Below are 20,694 nucleotides of genomic sequence, written 5' to 3'. Positions count from 1 at the left end.
GTAAAAACTGGTCTCATTTCAATGTCACTCACTCATGTGGTACAATTTCTGTCAGTCACAGAACCGGGATTAGAGCTCACTCCCTAGGAGTCCCCTTCTCCTAACCACTTCAGAAACTGCCTCTTACTGGCGCTTGGTGTACTGCACCAAAGTAAAAGACTCTGGGGTGGAGGAAGGGCTTAGAGGTCCTGGAACATGAAGGCAGGAGGACCTAGTGGGAAGTGAATTGTTATGTGGAAAACAGAAATGTTACACGTGTACAAACTACTGTATTTTACTATTGACTGTAAACTATTAATCCCCCAATAAAGAAAAAAAAAAAGAAACACCTTTTATCTCTGGAATAAAGGAGTAAAAAAATTATCCATCAAACTAAGATCTTCACTACTTCCACCTTTATAATTACATAGATTCTATCTGGATAGAAATAGTCTTGACAGACTACTAAGTACATACCTGAATACGTTTTTCATCATCCTCCCTTTTCTTTCTCTCTTCTTCTTCTTGTTTTCTCTTTACTTCCATCTCAAGTTTCCTGAAAAAAAAAGTCAAATGAATAAAACTCTTAAAAGTGTAAAATAAATAATAAATGAAGGCAAATCAACTATTAATAAATAAGCAAAGGACTTACTAATACAGAAAGGGGCCTTGGTTAAACTCCTGGCCATATATATATAGATATATGTAATCAACTTATCCTGAAATTAGGGGGGAAAAAACCCTACCAGTGACAATTCTCTTAGAACAAAACACGCACAGCTATATCCGATAACCTTGAGCGTCTTGAGATTAACTTGGTTATGAAGCTAAGCTGCATGGTACCAATTACATTTGCTTCCTCCTACTCTTCCCACTAAACAACCATGTATCTTTTGTATGCCTTATCTTGAAAATCTTCAAAATGTTTTCAGTTTGAAAACTGCAAAAAGGAGCCTAGTAGGTAGCTCAATGGTAAGAGCGAATACCCTCAGTACTTCAAGTTTTGGGTTTAATCTTCAACACCACATGGAAATGCCAAGGGCAGAGACAAGTGGGGTCCCATAGGTGGTGAAGCAGTGTTTTAATGTCTTTCTCTTCTCTATCTTTACTTTCTCTCCCAAAAGTCTAAACTGAGGAAACTAGGTCAGAGTAGCTCAATAAGAGAGGGCACATGTGATGCCCTGGGCTATAACCCCTACCACTGCATTAAAAAAAAAAAAAAAAAAATTTAGGGACTGAGAGGTGGCACCTGGTTGAGAGCACATGGTACAGTGTGCAAGGACCCAGACTCAAGCCTCCAGTCCCCACCTGCAGGGGGAAAGCTTTGCAAGTGGTAAAGCACTATTGCAGGTGTCTCTGTCTCTCTCCCTCTCTATCACCCCCTTCCCTCTCAATTTCTGGCTGTCACTATCCAATAAATAAAGATAATTTTAAAAATTTTTTAAGTTTAAAGGGTTTTTTTTTTTTGCTAGTTTACAGAATAAAAAAATATACATAAACATACTATAAGGCTAACGTAATCAACACTGTCAGCTATTATAACACAAATTGATACAAAGATATACTGAATAGAACTGAGAGCCCAGAAATAAGTACCCACATTTAGGGACAATTAAGTTTTTGACAGAGAGCCCAAAACATTAAATGGAGAAAGGAGTATCACTTTAACAAATGGTGATGAGAAAAACTGGGTTGAAACATGCAGGTGGTGAATGAAGTTAAACCACCACATGTCACCATGCACATTCAGTCAACTTCAAATAGGTCAAAGATTTGGATGTTAGCCCAACACTATTCCGGTAGCTTCTAAGTTAAAATGCCAATGGAAATGTCTCACATTCGCCTTTCCTCCTCTTCCTTCCTTCGATGCTGCTCATCTTCCTCGCGTCTTTTCCTTTCCTTTTCCATTTCTTCTTGAATACGCCTCAGCCTTTCGGCTTCCTCTTCCTGCTGCTTTTTCTTCTGCAATGCACTGAGAAGGTCCTCTGAGCTTTTAACTAGTGCATTGTATTCTCTCTGTATCTGCTCCCTTGTCATCATAGTGGACTTAAGAAAATAAAACAAAAAGAAAAAAGTATGTGAGAGAAACAGTAGGTGTGGTGGTGAGCATAGTGTGGAACAAGACCCCTGGAAACTTACAATCTTGTGAGCCGCTAATAAAAGCTCAAAAAAAAAAAAACAGCTACACATACGCAGCAAAGATTGGAAAAGTCAATATGTATTAATAAGCCCATTCTCTTAAATACAGTTTATAAAATAGTATTCAAATCTTCAAATCTCTCCATATAACAATATGAACCTCTTTCCTAATAATCAAGTAATCAGATACATAAGGTTTTGTTGGAGACTAGGTAACATACTATAGGTAAAAACTATTTTTAGCGAATGATTAGCTCTGCCAGAATAATAATGTTCAAATAGTACCTAAGGGGAGCCAGGCAGTAGCCCAGCGGGTAAAGCACATGTGGTGCAAAGCACAAGGACCAGGCTAAGGTTACCGGTTTCAGCCCCCAGCTCCCCACCTGCAGGGGAGTCGCTTCACAGGTGGTGAAGCAGGTCTGCAGGTGTCTATCTTTCTCTCTCCCTCTTTGTGTTCCCCTCCTCTTTCCATTTCTCTCTGTTCTATCCAACAACAACAACGTCAACAACAATAATAACTACAACAACGATAAAAAATAGTACCTAAGGAATACTTAAGAAATTGCTCAACACGTTAAAATTGCTGGATGAGGGAGTCAGGAGGTAGCGCAGCACGTTAAGCACAAGTGGTGTGAAGCACAAGGACCGGCGTAAGGATCCCGGTTCGAGCCCCCCCGGCTCCCCACCTGCAGGGGAGTAGCTTCACAAGCAGTGAAGTAGGTCTACAGGTGTCTTTCTCTCCCCCTCTCTGTCTTCCTCTCCTCTCTCCATTTCTCTCTGTCCTATCCAACAATGACGACATCAATAACAACAACAATAACTACAACAATAAAACAAGGGCAACAAAAGGGAAAAGTAAATATTAAAAAAAAAATTGCCAGATGATTTTCCTAAGAGAACATTCAAAATATGTGGATAGATGGGTTTCAGCTGATAATCATGACATGTAAGCAGAGAGAGCTCTTGACAGATTTGTAAAATCAGCTAGCTAAGTTTATCCAAAGTACTTTTATTCTTCTGATCTTCTTTCTCCATTCTATCTATAAGATTTACCATTTTCTATCTAAAATAGCTACACAAGATACGATAAAAGTCTTTTCTTTAAAGTATTTATTATATCCTGCATAACTGCACTGGCCTATAAAAGTAGATTTAAAAAGTAAGACTTAAAAATATTGACTGAGAAAAAGATCTAAGTAGACAGACATAAAAAAAACTCAATCCCACTGATAATACAATAAATAAAAATCAAAACAAGGGCTGAGTGACGGCACACCCAACAGAGAACACATGTTACCACACACAAGGACCCAGGTTCAAATCTTCAGTCCCCACCTGCAGGGGGAAGCTTCAGGAGTGGTGAAGTAGTACTGCAGGTATCTCTCTTTTGATCCCCCTCTCTATCTCCCTTTTCCATAGTTTTAAAAAATTGTCCTGACATAGAACTAGTGGTATCACAACTGACTTTCACATCTGTGACACCAAAAGTCCCAGGTTCAATCCTTGGCACCACCATAAGTCATAATTGAGCAGTGCTCTGCTTAAAACAGATAAATAGGGGAGTCGGGCTGTAGCGCAGCGGGTTAAGCGCAGGTGGCGCAAAGCACAAGGACCGGCATAAGGATCCCGGTTCGAACCCCGGCTCCCCACCTGCAGGGGATTCGCTTCACAGGCGGTGAAGCAGGTCTGCAGGTGTCTATCTTTCTCTCCTCCTCTCTGTCTTCCCCTCCTCTCTCCATTTCTCTCTGTCCTATCCAACAACGACAAATAAATATTTTTAAAAAATAGATAAATAGATCCCACCTTTTCCTGCAAAATGGAGAAAGAGATTAACTGCTGCTTTAATAACAACTAAGAAAGTTATGATACGGTCTATATGAAGAAAATGCAATAGCACAGATAAAGAGTGATGGTAAGAATACTATAACATAATACTATTATAATATAATAATAACAACTGAGTTGAATGAACTAGTATGGGAGATGAAAGGTTTCTGGAAGTCTCCAAAATTTTGGTAATAGTATACTGATTTTATAATTTTAATATTAACTTTGAGCTTTCAGGTCCTACTGCAAGATAGTGGAGGAGGACCTAGGCTGGGGTGAGAGCGTTTTGCAGAAAACTGAGAAATGTTACACCTGTGTCAACAGTGTATTTACTGTAAGCCATTAAATCCCCCCTCAAAAAAGTAAAAACTTTAACTTGGAGGGCTAGGCTGTGGCACACCTGGTTGAGTGCACATGTTACACTGCACAAGAACCCAAGCTCAAGCCCCTAGTCCCCATCTGCTGGGGGGCTGCTGTTCAAGTGGTGAAGCAGTGCTGCAGGTGTCTGTCTTTCTCCTTCTCGACCTCTCCTTTGGTTTCTCTCTTTCTCTACCCAATAAATAAACAAAATTAACGTTATATATTTCAATGTGTTATTTCAGTAAGTAAATGGCAAAAGAAAATTAATTCCTTTTAAAAAATAAAAAACAATGAAACAAAGTTGTTGGTAGTAATCCCCTCTGAGTAGTAGTGACTTCACAATAGCTTACCAACATAGTATCCTAGTGACTATCTGTGAGCTAGAAATCCTTAGCAACTGGTTAAACTATTAAAACTGTCTTTTCTTATATTCTGTTATGAACATTTTCAAACACAAAGAGAACAGTATAATAAATATCAATGCCCATCACTGAAACTCAACATCTGTAACATTCTAAATAATAGGAACTGAGGCCCAGAAGATGGCTCATTGGGTGGAATGCTGAGCTCTTGAGCATGGAGTTGAGTTTAATCTCTAGCATCACATGTGTTAGAATGATGCTTCCTCTCTCTCTCTCTCTCCCCTCTCTCTGCCAGCCCTCACCCCTCCCTCTCTCTTTCATTAATTAGTATGCTGAATATTAAAAAACAAAGTCAAAATAAGCTATTTCAATATAGTAGCAAAAGATATACTATATCAGAAATCAAAGTCATTTGGGCTAAAAATTACATACCTTAATTTTGGCCATTAAAGCATCAATAGAAATTTCAAGGTTCTTGACCTGTTTATTCACCTCTGATTTCCCATCTTTCAGTGCACTTACAACTTCATTAAATTTATCCAGGCGTTTTTTCAGTGTGCCCACCTTAATCAGGCCATCAATGCTGTAATGATAATGCTTCATCAGAATTTAATTTTATCATTTAATGCTCTAGGTAAATCTTCCATTTTAATGAAGTACTACACAATATTTCAATACTCAGTATTCTCCTTTTCAGATCCCTTGCTAAGGGTTAAAAAAAAATAAATCTGGGCGTCAGGAAGCGCACGTGGAGCGAAGCGTAAAGGCCAGCTTAAGGATCCCAGTTCGAGCCCCTGGCTCCCCACCTGCAGGGGAGTCACTTCACAGGTGGTGAAGCAGGTCTGCAGGTGTCTATCTTTCTCTCCCCGTCTCTATCTTCTCCTCCTCTCTTCACTTCTCTCTGTCCTATCTAACAATGACAACATCAGTAACAACAACAATAATAATACAACAAGGGCAACAAAAGGGAAAATAAATAAATATTAAAAAAAAATTTTTTAATCTAATATAGGTCTAGATGACACTGATGTTTGTCAACAGGATTTAAGCCTTATATAATCAAATTCAAATTACAGTAGACTGAGGCTCTAAGAACCCAGGTTCAATCCCTGGCACCACCAGAAGCCAGAGGTAAATAATACACTAGTCTCACTTCTGTATATCTTTCTATCAGTATCTCTCAATTTAACATAACATAGCATAGCATAGCATAGCATAACATAACATAACATAACATAACATAACATAACATAACATAACAAACATAACAGGAGAACTTAAACCATGCTTCAAGAAGGTATTCTATAGTTTGATAGCTATTTAGACCTCCAAGTTTAAAAATCTGTAAATTAACAGTGAGAGATTCAAATAAGAAATAAAGACCAAATCTATAATGTCATAATATTATTTCTATAGATAATCTCTAAAAACACAGTCAAATCATTAATGATGTGTTTTGGAAAGTGAAAATCAATTTGATATTAAAAAAAAAAAAACTCGTCACTAAGGATACCAAAATAGTAAAAAAAAAAAAAAAAAAAAAAGTTTTCCTCAAGACAAAAGGTTTCACTCATATGTAAAATCTAAAGAACGACTAATACACACATATTTTCAGGAAAAAAAGAAAAAGGAAAAAAAAATTTTTTTTCCTTAAGATTTTATGAGAACTATGTTGATCATCCCTTAACTTCAGGAGGTGGGAAGATGGGGGACACATGACCTTGGTGGTGAATGTGGTATGGCAATAAACATTATAATCTTACAAAGTTGTAATCCAATATTAATCATAAATCAAATAAATTCAATTAGTAAAAAAAAAAAAAAGAGTAAAAATAAAAGAGCTTCCCATACCATTTATTTCAACCTTAGGGAATGTTCACATTTTTAGTAAGTAGCCTCATCATTTTGTAGCATGAAGGAAGTGGCAGTTATCAGTTCACTAAGACACTGATTTTAAATAAACGGTACAGATAAATTCAGATGGCTTACGATCACCATGAGGAACGAGGAAACTATCCAGATGGCTCCTCTTTTACACCTTCTAGCCACTGTGTACTGAGAGAATTCGTTTCCTAGGATTCATTATGTGCTATTCATCTTACCGAGGTTTGTGCCTCCTTTTGCAGAGCCACATTCGAACAGTTTTTTGCATTATAATGCAGGCCTCCGCTCGATATTTTATTTTGTTTTTCACTATGTGTAGAGAAAAAAATAGAACAGAAAATTAATTAAATTGGCCATTATCTCTAAAAACCATTTATTTACTCAAAGCAAATTTGAACACGAGATCTTGATGCTCTTATTATACCACACACAGATAAATCAATAAATGCAGTGTTTCTTTATTTCCTTATTCCCAAGATAAAAAGTCAAATGTGCAGGGGCTGGGCAGTAGAGCAGCGGGTTAAGCGCATGTGGTGCAAAGCGTTAATGGACAGGGCCTAAGGATCCCAGTTAGAGCCCCATGCTCCCCACCTGCAGGGGAGTCACTTCACAGGCAGTAAAGCAGGTGTGCAGGTGTCTATCTTTCTCTCTCCCTCTCTGTCTTCCCCTTCTCTCTCCATTTCTCTCTGTCCTATCCAAAAACGACGACATCAATAACAACAATAAAACAACGATAACAAAAGGGAATAAATAAAATAAATATTAAAAAAGTCAAATGTGCATGTGGATAAATTCATGTTTTTTTAAATTTTTATTATTTATTTTATCTATTTGTTACTGGATTAGAGACAGAAAGAAATTGAGAGAGAATGGGGAGATAGAGAGGAAGAGAGACACCTGCAGACCTGCTTCACCACCTGTGAAGCGACTACCCTGCAGGTGGGGAGCCAGGGGATCTTAACCGGTCCCTGAGCTTTGTGCCACATGCAAAATTCATGTTTTAAAGTGTATTGTTTCCTTATTCTACTGCACTGGTACTTCCCAAACTGGCTCAGGCAACAATATTCCATGACATATTAACAGATGAGTCTTAAAAATTAGGGACTTGAATCAGGAGGTTAGCTGGAATTGTGGATAACTGAAAAGTGTTTTCACTCGGAATACTCTCAGGAATAGGCTCATGTATGCTATGTATGCTCTCTCTCCATTTGGAAATCCACAGTGAACATACTGAGTTGAGGCCCCTGAGAATCGTGCCAAAAGAAACAAGCCATTTACTCAACTTCAACGACTCAGAATGTCTTCGACTGTTCTGACCTTCAAGTGTTTTTATCACAGCTTCCCTATTAGCATCCTACGAAGGTTCTGTCTGGTTGTCAACTTCAGCACCACGGTGCAACTACAGTCCACAAATGGATAAGCAGAATACAGATAATTCCAATGCAACGGACTTGCCACACAATGTACTATATAAAGCTGAAAACACTGAACTCCACTTCCACACTGGCAAATGTGGCTCTATTTAGGGGAAATGTTGGAGTTCATAAGTTGCTACTGTTTTCCTTTATTATGGTTATTTTGGTCTATATTCACAACTGTCTAACAAAGACCTCAATAGTAATCTTTGTTTGTGTGGCTCCTTTGCTTTAGGTTAAATCTATTTTATTTTTCTATTAATAGGGAACAATTTACTGAATCCTGTTCATTTTCTTTACATTACTCTAATGAGGGCAGGTGATAAAGTTAATCAAGCTAATGGCAATAACTCCCTACAAGTAAAGATTTAGCAAGGGCCCTCAGGCAACCCCAAAACATAGTCTTCCAAATCACCATCTGGGATCATGATAAGTAGTTACTACAAAATGACAAGAAAGCAAGAAACCACAGCTCAGTTCAATGCCACAGGAAAGAAAGGAGAGACAGGAGAGAAAGTCCCAGAGGGAAGTGAAATCCCGTTTTTATAGGATTTTTATCCTAAGAATTTAGACTCTGATACGAAGGAAGAGTTTTAATAAAAGAACTTTCGGTTCAGAAAGAGAACTCTAGAACTCTCAGGAGCCAAGACAACCCACATGGAAGCTACAGATGTAGTTTTGCAAGCAAAACAACACTTCACTCAGACACTGGCAATGAAGAGACTAAGATGAAAAATGCACAATGCTGAGAAAAGTCAACACAGAAAAAGATGAAATTCTGGTTTAGTTCTGAGAGATTGGAGAATGGTGTGGGGGAGGGGGGGAAGTTTTTCAGCTATGAAAAAGAATCTTCTCTCTTGCTATAGCATAAATAGGACTAGAGCTGACCATAACAGTCTAGATGAATCAGAGGGGGAAAGGCAAGCACCAAATTACCTCATTCATTGTAGAATGTAAAGTAACAAGGCAAAGAAGTGGACAAAAGCAAATGACAACGACCCGAGTCTGTGACAACAGGTCTGAGGTTACCAAGGGGAGAGGAGAAGGGGACCCAGTGGTGTTTGGTGAAGAAACACTGGCACTTCAGTAGTAGATGTGACACAGTAGCAAATATTCTGAAGACATATGAAACTGTAGCCCTAAAACATAAATAGCTTTATAAATTAACAGGAGGAGTGAGTTTGTTGTTGTTTTTTTTTTTAAGGACATGATGAAATTAATTTTCCTTTAACACATTCATATAAAGATGACACGTATGAGATATTCAAAAAGTAAATGAAAGTCCACAAATGCTCATTTATCATACACTCCACCGGAGGTGGTGTTTGAGGATCCCGGGACACGGTGTGAATAAATGTAGATCTGGAGTCCAACAGGTACCACTGAGACGTGTTCATAATGTTTCGCTCGCCAGTTCAGTTCCAAAACACCAGATACTGCTGTGGAAGGAAATACCTACATTTGATGACGGACAGTGAGCACCACTGGACTTTCTTCCAGCGACTGCAGATCAGCCAGTGGTTGACTCGCTTCACCAACTCTGCCAAATGATCAGGGTCCGACTTCATAATCTGATCAAATTCTGCAAACTAACACAGAAAATAATTTCCTGTCAGTCACAAAAGAGAAATGCATTTGAACACACAGATGGGTGCAAAACAAAAAACAAAAAAACATCTCAAATCCAAATTCAAGCTTTCTAAAAATGGTCACAGGTCAGTTACACAGAAACACAAAGTGGATCATTGAGGAAACTCAGTGGAATGCAGGGAAATGCAATGCACCGTGGGAGAAGTATCTTTACCAACACAGGCAGTGTTGGCAGCTGGCAATTCTGTTGACAGCTGGTCCCACTACTGGCCTCTCAAAAGGAACCTTTAACTGCAGAGCCTCTGAGAAACCCACAGCCATACAGCTTGTCAGGATTCACATTGCAGTAATATTCCCTTTCGACTAATCAGTTCTTCAGAAGGATAAGATCAAGTGCTTGCTCAGCCTATTAATTCTAAAATGATTACATTAGATAGTGACAGGGTGGTTCAGCAGGAAGAGAGCATACCTTGCACACCTAAGACTCCAGGTGTGAAACCAGTACCACATATGATGGAAATGGTGTTCTGATATATATATATATATATCCCCCTCTCTCATAACATGTTTTAAAAAATAATTACTATAATCCTGAGGTAAGGGAAATGTTGAGTTTATAAAAAAATACATATGATTACCAACAAGCTAAATTTGAGTATTTTCAGATTCTTTCAATTGTTTTCCTCTTGTGGGAAATGTTGTGAGCTCTGAGGAGTAAAGATATCTACCAAAGTGCACGTATCGGTAACTCATACGTGGATTTCACCTCATGTTAAGTGTGACATCAGATTCACATATGATTAAATTACTCTTCCAGGCAATAGAGCTATTTGTTAATGACTTTGCTAAGTCAGGCAAGTATGACTGACCGGCATATAATGACAACTGTGTTGAAAATTACAAGGATACAATTATTCAACGAATATTAAAGAAGTCACGAATGGTGAAAACATTAACAAGCTGTGATTAATAATATTAGGTATTTATCTTGTGTATATGTGTCCAGTTATGAAAGATTCTACAACTCAAATCTAAAGTTTAGTGTAAGAATCTATATAAACTGTAAAACTCTGGGTCAGTCTAAGAAATTAATATTACATACAAAATGACATTATAGACAAAAGTATTAGGGGTTGAGCAGTGGTGTGTCTGGTTAAGCATACATACTACCTTGCAAGAAAGCCTAGGGTCAAGCCCCTGCTCCATAGCTACAGGGGAAGCACCTTGACGTGCAGCAATGCAGGTCTGCAGATATCTATCTTTCTTTCTTCCTCTCTATCTATCTCCCTTCCCCTCTCAATTTCTCTCTGTCCTATCAAATAAAAGAAGAAAAGAGGAAGGGGAAAAAAAACAACAGAAAAAAAATGACCACCAGGAGCAGTAGATTTATAGTACTGGCATAGAGTCCCAGTGATAACCCTGTCAGAAAATTAATTAATTAATTAATTAATTAATTAAAACTCAGTCATTCATTCTAGGGTTTGATAGAAGTTAATACAAACTCAGTCCTGTACCTATACATACATATATTATACTTGACAGAACTTGTTTTTCAAATACTCAAAAGCACTATGATTTATTTATTTATTTATTTATTTATTGCCCTCAGGGTTACTCCTGGGGCTTGATGCCTGCACTATGAATTCACTGCTACTGGAAGCCATCTTCCTCCCCTTTGTTGTCCTTGTTGTTCATCATTGCTGTTGTTCTTATTGTTTTTGTTGTTGGACAGAACAGACAGAAATGGAGAGAAGAGGGGAAGACAGAGAGGAAGAGAAAAAGATAGACACTTGCAGACCTGTTTCACTGCCTGTGAAGTGACCCCTCTGCAGGTGGGGAGCTGTGGGGGAGGGCTTGAACCAGGATCCTTATGCGGGTCCCTTGCACTTTGCGCCATGTGCACTTAACCTGCTGTGCTACTGCCCAGCCCCCTGAAATACTGAATGATCAAAAATTGAATTAATATGTTTTAGAAAAGGTTTCAACTTTTTTTTTAAGTATGCTCTGGCTAACTCTTATTGATTACAGTGATTACTCATTTATTTATATATAGGTGAAAATCATACAAATCATCAGACACTTAAAAAGAGTCACTGACCCCAACTACCTATACATATCATGTTGAAGTTTAAATTAAGAAAATAAAAATGCTTACCTTACCAGGTCTAAAGAATACTTTTGTTAACCCAAATTTGTAATCAACTTCATTTAAGCCCAAAGCTTTAAACAGAGCCTTAAAATAAAAAAAAAAATCAAAGCAGATAGTTAAATGTCAATCATTTACAAGAAAAGATAACTTATAGGTGAGTAAATTTAATTTAGATGCTATTTATACCTTACAAAATAGTCTTGGATCTAATCTTGCAAGTTTGCCTGGCATATACTTTTTGTACATGTTGTAGAGTTCATGAAATGAAGCTCGTGATGGGAAACCACCCTGCATCAAGTCCAACACAGACACCATTCCTAGATGCATAAACAAACAAATTAGTGCCAAGCACTGCACAGAAGTCACCATGAATGACCAATTTTACAAATCAATGTTTTAAATGAGGGTGAATAAATTATCAGCAGTGAAATGATATTCTCTAAGAAATATCATAACCAAGTATGCCCTGACTTATCTGTCACTAAAAACTACTGTAACCAACAAAAGGAAATGATATATTCCTGGGATTGGCTAGAGACAAATGCTGCCATGAATGACATCTACTAAGATAAGGGCTGCAAAAAGGAATATATGAGTTAGAATAAAATCAATCACTGGTGACCGTATCAAAAACATATTTTGGTAGACGGATCTAGGTAGAATATAACCTCTCAGGTTATAGAGTAAGTGTGTGGCAGGAAACCAGAAAGCAGGTCTAGACAGACCATCCTTAAACAGAAAGACAGGAGCAGGAAAGAAATGGGGTAGAAAGATAGAAAGAAGTGGCTGGAATCAAATTTGCAGACAATTAACTAAATATAAGTTGTACTCATCTCAAGGGGAATGACTCGATATACATAATCAGCATTAAAGATTCCTGAGAAGGTATAAAAGAATGAATTTCAAAGAACTCCTCAAGGAGGAAGATGAACACTCTCAACTTTCTCAAGAGAAAGGAAGGGTATACAGGTAGGTAGAAAGTATTTGGCAGCAGACAGATGAAGCTTATAGCTAATTATTGCTATTGCTGCTGTTACTAGGACTTCACCACTCCAAGTCAATTTTATTTTCCATCTAAAGGGAGAGACACCAGAGCACTGAAGTTTGCCCCAATACAGCAGTATCCCATGTGGTGTGCTAAGGACTAAGACTTAGTTGCACATATGGTTTTAAAAGAGAGATCTCATACTTGGTAAGATCCAACCCAATGATTTCAGTTTTCAAGTAAAAAGAAGAGACTATCTGTTGGCAGAAGATCATGGATCTGGCAAGAGGGTGAGCTACACTTGGTGTCCGTGGAGAAAGAGAACATGCTGGGGAGACTGGATCTGAGAAAGCTTTGAATGCTACTGACAATGCATGAAACAGTCAGTATTTCCTGCCTTTACTCTGTAGATGGGAAGAAAGGATGGGAATAGAATAGTCAACACCTAAAAACTTTTAGGAGGGTTTTTAGGAGCAGATCTAGATTTGAGGGACCTGTAACTTATATACTAGGGGTGGGCTCTGTAAATTACCAGGAATTGAGAGCGAGAGAAGATGAAGAGCTTTGGAGGAAACTCATTTAAATGGGAGAATCCTAACGGTTAAGTGGCCCTTGCTTTCTAAGAAATCTGTCTCTATAAAGAACAAATTCAGGAGTCAGAAAGGTGAGTGAGTATAGTATATTAAGAATCAAGGTGCCTCAAAAGGAAGAGAAAGAAACAATGTCTTGGAGAAATCAATAGGAGGGAATGTAGAATGGGCATAGAGAAAAGAAAAAATAAGACCCACATGCCTCCAACTTGTTATGGCTTAGCAAGGCCAGAATAGGGCATGGCAAAGGACAGAGTAGTAGCTGAATTAAACACCTAACAGTTCCAAAGATGCTTAAAGGTATTATGTTGTTTCCATTCTTCTACTAGAGGAGAAACGGGAAGAAAAGACACCCAAAACTAATCGCTAACCAATTTACATTAGGAATAAGACCTGGAGTGCTATACAGCTGTTAAAAAATGATGAGATCTGTAACCATGGAATGCGAGCTCAGACTTTCAGGCTCCTGTGCTGAATATGGGCCCCAGATCAGATTGATGGGGCCCACAGTTAACGGCATTTATATACCTTTCCCATATTTGGAAGCTACTCTCTTTGCTGATCCGGCTTTCTAGTTTTACTTATAACTCTAAGACTATCTCCCCAGACACTACCTTTAGCCCAGCTGCAGGTTGACTGTTGGGCTAAAGCAAAAATTAGTAAACTCATGGACCCCTTGGAATATACCTAAAATAGACTTCCTAGATCCTTAAAACATGAAGACCCCAAATCTCATCTGCTCTATTCTTACCTTTAGGTTCCTGATTATTAAACAATTTGTTCTGCTTTATATCTTAATGCTTTTCAGCCACCAAGTTGCAGATGCTACTATCATGCCAACCTGACTTCCTTGGGCATACAACTTCACCAATGTGTCCTGGAACCCCACCTCTCCAGAGCCCTGCCCCACTAGGGAAAAATGGTATGGACCAACCTACCAATGTCCATGCCCAGTGGAGAAGCAATTACAGAAGCCAGACCTTCCACCTTCTGCATCCCATAATGATCTTTGGTCCATACTGCCATAGAGATAAAGAATAGGAAAGCTTCTAATGGAGGGGATAGGATGCAGAACCCTAGTGGTGGGAACTGTACCCCTCTTATCCTACAGTCTTGTCAATCATTATTAAGTCAATAAAAGAAAAAAAATTATGAGGTCCTCTTCTTTGCAATATCATGGTCAGAACCTGAAGGCATAGTGTTGAGTGAGACAAGTCAGAAAGAGGAAAACAAACACTGAATGATATCATTTATGGAACTTAAAGAACACTAAAGGGAAACATAAGATGAAACTTGAACTGGTTGTGGCATATTGCACCAAAGCAAAGGGCTTTGGGAAAACAGGAAAAAAGAAAGTATTAAGGGACACTGGGATCCTATTGTCTCTCCTTGACACCAAACAAGGGGAGATAAGAGGTTGTGCCTATGTGTTAAAGACTATACATAAACTATTAACTCCCCAAGAAGAGAAGAGAAGAGAAGAGAAGAGAAGAGAAGAGAAGAGAAGAGAAGAGAAGAGAAGAGAAGAGAAGAGGAGGGGAGGGGAGGGGAGGGGAGGGGAGGGGAGGGGAGGGGAGGGGAGGGGAGGGGAGGGGAGGGGAGGGGAGGGGAGGGGAGGGGAGGGGAGGGGAGGGAAAGGGGAGGAGGAGGGGGAGGGGAGGGGAGGGGGAGGGGAGGGGAGGGGGAGGGGAGGGGAGGGGAGGGGAGGGAAGGAAAAAGAAGAGAAAAAAAGAAGAGGAGAGGGGAGGGGAGGGGAGGGAAAGGGGAGGGAAAGGGGGAGGGAAAGGGGAGGGAAAGGGGAGGGAAAGGGGAGGAGGGAAGGGGAGGGGAGGGGAGGGAAGGAAAAAGAAGAGAAAAAAAGAAGAGGGATGGGGAGGGGAGGGGAGGGGAGGGGAGGGGAGGGGAGGGGAGGGGAGGGGAGGGGAGGGGAGGGGAGGGGAGGGGAGGGGAAGGGGAGGTGTATTGCTCCAAAGTAAAAGACTCTGGGCTGGGGTAGGGAGGGGGAGAGTACAGGTCCTGAAAAAGGATGACAGAGGACCTAGTGGGGGTTGTATTATGTGGAAAACTGAGAAATGTTATTCATATACAAACAATTGCATTCACTGTCAAATGTAAAACATTAATCCCCCAGTAAAGGGAAAAAAATACTAGACAAATCGTATTTGATACAGTTAATAAAAATATGGAAATACCTGAACACTGAAGTTGAGACAAAATCTGAGCACCTTCAAAGTGGTGACTTGTCATCTTTAAATTAGGCTTGATGCAACGAATAAAGCTTGATCCCTAAAGAAAAAAAACACAGCACTTTTGGTTTTACATAATTATACTTCAGTATTTCTATGAATACCAGAAATCTTGGGAGTATACTATCATTAATATATGAACCTTGTTTAAAATAATCAACAAGGAACTTAAAAATTTATTACTACACTCTTGTTTAAAACTTTGGATGGATTTATGCATTATATATTAATCATATTAGGAAAACACTATTTTTAGACTTCAATGTCAAAAATTGTGCTATGATTTAAAAACTTAACTGTAAAATATTTAAACAGTATGCTTCACAAGCTAATATAGATTTCATTCTTATTCTGAATTTTAAGTAAATTGATATGCTATGTTTCTGTGATTGGCAAATTGCCTTAAGCGAATTAAGAAAAGGTTCACAAGCAGTGAAGCGGTGCTACATGTGTCTCTGTCTCTGTCTCCCCCTACCCCTTTCCCTCTCAGTTTCTCTCTGCTTCTACCTAAAATATGAAAAAATAAAAAGGTATTTTATGATAATTTGCCTCCATAAGAAAAATTAAGACATTATGCCAGTAATTCCCACATTTTCCTTCTTCCATAATAGTTTTCTACTAAAACTACAATTTAGTAACATACAGATAATTCTATATACTTATAAAATAATATTGCTTTATAAATGTACGCAACTTTTCTTCATAACAAATGTATCCAAAATGACAATTTTAAAAGTTGAACATTTTATAAGGATAATTGGGTTAAAACTGCACTTTTGAGGGAGCCAGGCGGTGGCAGAGCGGGTTAAGCGCACATGGTGTGTGCACAAAGCAAAAGGACTGGCATATGATCCCAGTTTGAGCCCCCGGCTCCTCACCTGCAGGGGAGTCACTTCACAGGTAGTGAAGCAGGTCTGCAGGTGTCTATCTTTCTCTCCCCCTCTCTGTCTTGCCCTCCTCTCTCCATTTCTCTCTGTCCTAACCAATAACAAAGACATCAATAACCACAACAATGTTAAACAACAAGGGCAACAAAAGGGAAAATAAATAAATATAAATTTTTTTTAAAAAAACTGCACTTTTGGCATCCTTGCTACATGATGGTGGAAAAGACCTAGATTGGGAGTGTTTTACAAATACTTGTCACAGAGAGATGAGAAACAGTACCCATATATCAACTGTACTGTAAACCATTACCCACGCCCAATAAAATAACTAAAAAACAAAGTGCCTCTGTACTTATTCCAGATTTACTGTGCCTACTTGGGCAGTTAGGAGTCATAGTTGAAGAGAGGGGTTAGAGAAATACGTAAGTGAACTTACAGTACTTCGAAGTTTATCCAGAAGTAAATTTAGCTGTGTCTGTAGAAGAAAACCAGCTTGTTAAAAAAAAAAGTACACAATCTCTTAAGTTACTATTAGCTCTACGACATTAGATTAAAATAGCATGCAGTAATACTGACATATCACAATTCAACTCTATCTGATACACAGCTCTTAGCAGTGTCGTGCAAAATATACAGCTAAAGTAATGTCAAAAGCAATAGCCTGTTTTACTGATAATAGAATTTGATCAGTTAAAAGTGAAAACTAGCAGTGCTGAAAAAACATAGCATGCACACGTGCTGGTGGGATGAATGAGGAAAGATATACAGGCAATGAAGGAAACATTAAATGAAAATGCTGAGAATGTATTCAGTAAAAAAAAAAAATCAAGAGTGTCACAGAGTATGGGCAAATGAGGTAATAAAAGCGAGACACATTTAAAATGTAGACTAATCCTAATCATTAGAATAATTCTCCCCCCCCCCCCGGGATATTGCTGGGACTCGGTACAAGCATTACAAATCCACTGCCACTGGGGGCCATTTCTTTCCATTTTATTGGATAGGAGAGAAAGAAATTGAGAAAGGAGGGGGGAAGAGAAAGAGAGATACCTGCAAACCTGCTTCACCGTTTGCAAAGCAACGCCCCTGCAGATGGGGAGCTGGGGGCTCAAACCTGGATCCTTGCCAGGGTCCTTGCTTAGTACTATGTGCGCTTAACCTGGTGTGCTACTGCCTGGTCTCCAGAATTATTCTTTATAATAATTACCAGAGGTAAAATTATCCTGCCTAGTTATAGAAAACTTTTTAATATTTTAAAATCTTCCACATTTCAATTGTTTTTAAAAGCATGTTCTCTACAAAACTGACATGCTTTCCTGCTTTTAATATAACTAAGTGATTATAATTACTCTGATTCAAAATGTTAATGCTATCACTTAATTTTTCGCTTATATTACTACTTACATGGAGCAAGTCATGATGGTGATTATTAAATTAACATATGGATCATCTGTAGCTAGTAATCAAAGGCAAGTATAATTTAGTGATTTCTAAGAGTCAGATGCTGCCTAAAGCTTTTCAGGGGCAGTAACATGTTTAATCTTCATAGTAAGTCTAAGCATATGAGCCTCATTTTATAAAGTGATAGCACGGAGGTTTACACAAGCAAATAATGTGCCCAAAATCTCAAGAGTTCTTATTGGCATAAGACTTCAATATAGGCCTAATACCAAATTATAATTTCTTACTTGTTTGTTTTTTCCTCTTTATTGATTTGTTTATTCAAGAGATAATAAATTTCTACTATGAGCAATGTCTAATCTAATCTGGGTGTTAGGAATACAAATACTAAATAAAACAGTTAGAAATCTCTATTCTAGGGGACTGGGTGGTAGTGCAGTGGGTTAAGCACATATGATGCAAAGCACAAGGACCAGTGTAAGGATCCCGGTTCAAGCCCCTGGCCCCCCCACCTGCAGGTGGTCGCTTTGCAAGTGGTAAAGCAGGTCTGCAGATGTCTATCTTTCTCTCCCTGTCTTCTCCTCCTCTATCAATTTCTCTCTGTCCTATCCAACAACAACAACAGTTATTACAACATAACAAGGGCAACAAAATGGGGAAAACAGCCTCCAGAAGCAGTGGATTCACCCCAGCAATAACCCTGGAGGCAAAAAAAAAAGAAAGAAAGAAAGAAAGAAAGGGAAGGAGGGAGGGAGGGAGGGAGGAAGAGAAAGAAAGAAAGAAAGAAAGAAAGAAAGGAAAAAAGAAATCTCTGTTCTGATAGAATTTAGATATATTGTCTGTCTCCCCCGATTAGATCAAATTACATTTTCTTATCCATGGATGGGTGTGTGTGTGTGTGTGTGTGTGTGTGTATCCATCCATGGGGTGTGTGTGTATGTGTACGTCCCCTGATTAGATCAAATTACATTTTCTCATCCATGGTGCGTGTGTGTGCGTGTGCGCGTGCGCGTGCGCGTGTGTTTAAGAGAGAGATAATAAAGGGTTTTTTAATTTTCTTTAAATGAAAACATTTGTCCTTAGATTTAAAGAAAAAAAAAAAGCTACAAGCCCCATCATTTACCTAGCTGATAAGTTTTGACAGCTTTAATCAGTTTGGAGAACAACATAACTAAAAAGCAAATTTAAGAATTACTAACTTGGAAGAGAAAAAGTCATCTATCTCAGACTTCTTAACCTGTAGGTTACAAGTACACCATTCATTCCCCAAAAGGAAGATTAAGTATGAAAAATATAAGTAACAAAAACAAACTAAGAATATTTCAGAGAAGGGAAAGAATGTCAATTAGTAAAGAATAGCAGTCAAGGACCATAATGTGGAAGACTAAGCAGTCTTTTTTTTTTTTGTAATTTTATTTATCTTCCCTTTTGTTGCCCTTGTTGTCTTTTTATTGTTGTTGTAGTCATCGTTGTTGGATAGGACAGAGAGAAATGAAGAGAGGAGGGGAAGACAGAGAGGAGGAGAGAAAGACAGACACCTGCAGACCTGCTTCACCGCCTGTGAAGTGACTCCCCTGCAGGTGGGGAGCCGGGGGCTTGAACTGGGATCCTGATGCCGGTCCTTGCGCTCAGCGCCACCTGCGCTTAACCCACTGCGCTACAGCCCAGCTCCCGACTAAGCAGTCTTATACAGCTCAGGCTTTATTTGTATTTTTTATTTTAAAGTATAAAAACATGACAATGAGTTTTCCATCAAAAAGAATTATTTTCTCTAAAACATAGTTCTTAGTAAAAGAACTATGTCCCCGTAAGCTGAGAAAAAGTCGAATAAAAAATTTCTGGTTCTCAGTGATTTTTGGCAAACTGAATGCTACCTGTTTTGTTTTTATTGCCTTCCATACCTTGGGTTTGATTTAATCAATTACTATTCTATCAAACTTAAAAGATTACTGATAATTGTGTTTCAGTGAAACTTTTAGAAAAACATGTTACTTTACTAATAATAGCATCATTATTATAAGTCTCAACTATTTAATTTGAAAAACACAACTTGCTAAGCAATGTTAAGACATTTCATGGCTCAGTATAAAAATGTTTTGATAAGACAGAAAGAAATTGAGAGGAAAAGAGGAGATAGGGAGAAAAAGAGATACCTACAGTTCTGCTCCACTGCTTCTGAAGGTTCCCCACGCCACCCCCACTGCAGGTAGGAACTGGGTGTTTGAAACAAGAGTCCTTGTGCATGGCAGTGAGTATGCCACTACCCAGCCCCAGCATAAAATATTTTAATCCAAATTTTATCTGTCGTCTAAGATTTCAAGTATGTTCTTGTCAGCAATGCTACTACAATATTACAGTGGGAAAATAATGAATTATACTCATTTCATATAGGTAATGTACAATTTTTTTATTAGTGATTTAATAATGATCGACAAGATGGTGGGAGAAAAAGGGGTACAATTCCATACAATTCTCACCACCAGAGTTCCATATCCCATCCCCTCCATTGGGAGTCTCCCTATTTTTTTTATCCCCCTGCGATAATGGACCTAAGATATTTATGGGGTACAGAAGGTGAAAGGTCTGGCTTCCATAATTGCTTCTCTGTTGGACATGGATGTTGTTGGCAGGTCGATCCATACCCCTAGCCTGTTTCTATCTATCCCTCGTGAGGGAGTGTGTTTCTTTTTCTATTTATTTATTCCCTTTTGTTGCCCTTGTTTTGTTGTTGTTGTTGTTGTTGTTGTTATTGATGTTGTCCTTTGTTGGATAGGACAGAGAGAAATGGAGAGAGGAGGGGAAGACAGAGAAAGGGAAAGATAGACACCTGCAGACCTGCTCACTGCTTGTGAAGCGACTCCCCTGCAGGTGGGGAGCCAG

At 38.7% G+C, this 20,694-nt stretch overlaps 1 protein-coding gene across 6 annotated transcripts in view; it reads right to left on the bottom strand.

The window, feature by feature from the left end:
- Window positions 1–20,694, bottom strand: part of MYO6 (myosin VI) — a 148,699-nt gene that overhangs the window by 24,476 nt on the left and 103,529 nt on the right. For all 6 annotated transcript variants that reach the window (XM_016187611.2, XM_060205413.1, XM_060205412.1 and 3 more), the window contains exons 19-27: window positions 16,850–16,888; window positions 15,473–15,566; window positions 11,892–12,022; window positions 11,712–11,789; window positions 9,426–9,555; window positions 6,770–6,860; window positions 5,100–5,250; window positions 1,817–2,025; window positions 457–535 (exon numbers count right to left, since the gene is read on the bottom strand). In XM_016187611.2, coding sequence (XP_016043097.1) covers window positions 457–535; window positions 1,817–2,025; window positions 5,100–5,250; window positions 6,770–6,860; window positions 9,426–9,555; window positions 11,712–11,789; window positions 11,892–12,022; window positions 15,473–15,566; window positions 16,850–16,888 — 1,002 coding nt within the window. The remainder of the gene's footprint in view (window positions 1–456; window positions 536–1,816; window positions 2,026–5,099; window positions 5,251–6,769; window positions 6,861–9,425; window positions 9,556–11,711; window positions 11,790–11,891; window positions 12,023–15,472; window positions 15,567–16,849; window positions 16,889–20,694) is intronic.

The sequence above is a fragment of the Erinaceus europaeus genome, chromosome 13 (assembly GCF_950295315.1).
Source record: "Erinaceus europaeus chromosome 13, mEriEur2.1, whole genome shotgun sequence".
Classification (NCBI taxonomy): domain Eukaryota; kingdom Metazoa; phylum Chordata; class Mammalia; order Eulipotyphla; family Erinaceidae; genus Erinaceus; species Erinaceus europaeus.
This window is presented reverse-complemented; position numbering and strand designations above follow the sequence as displayed.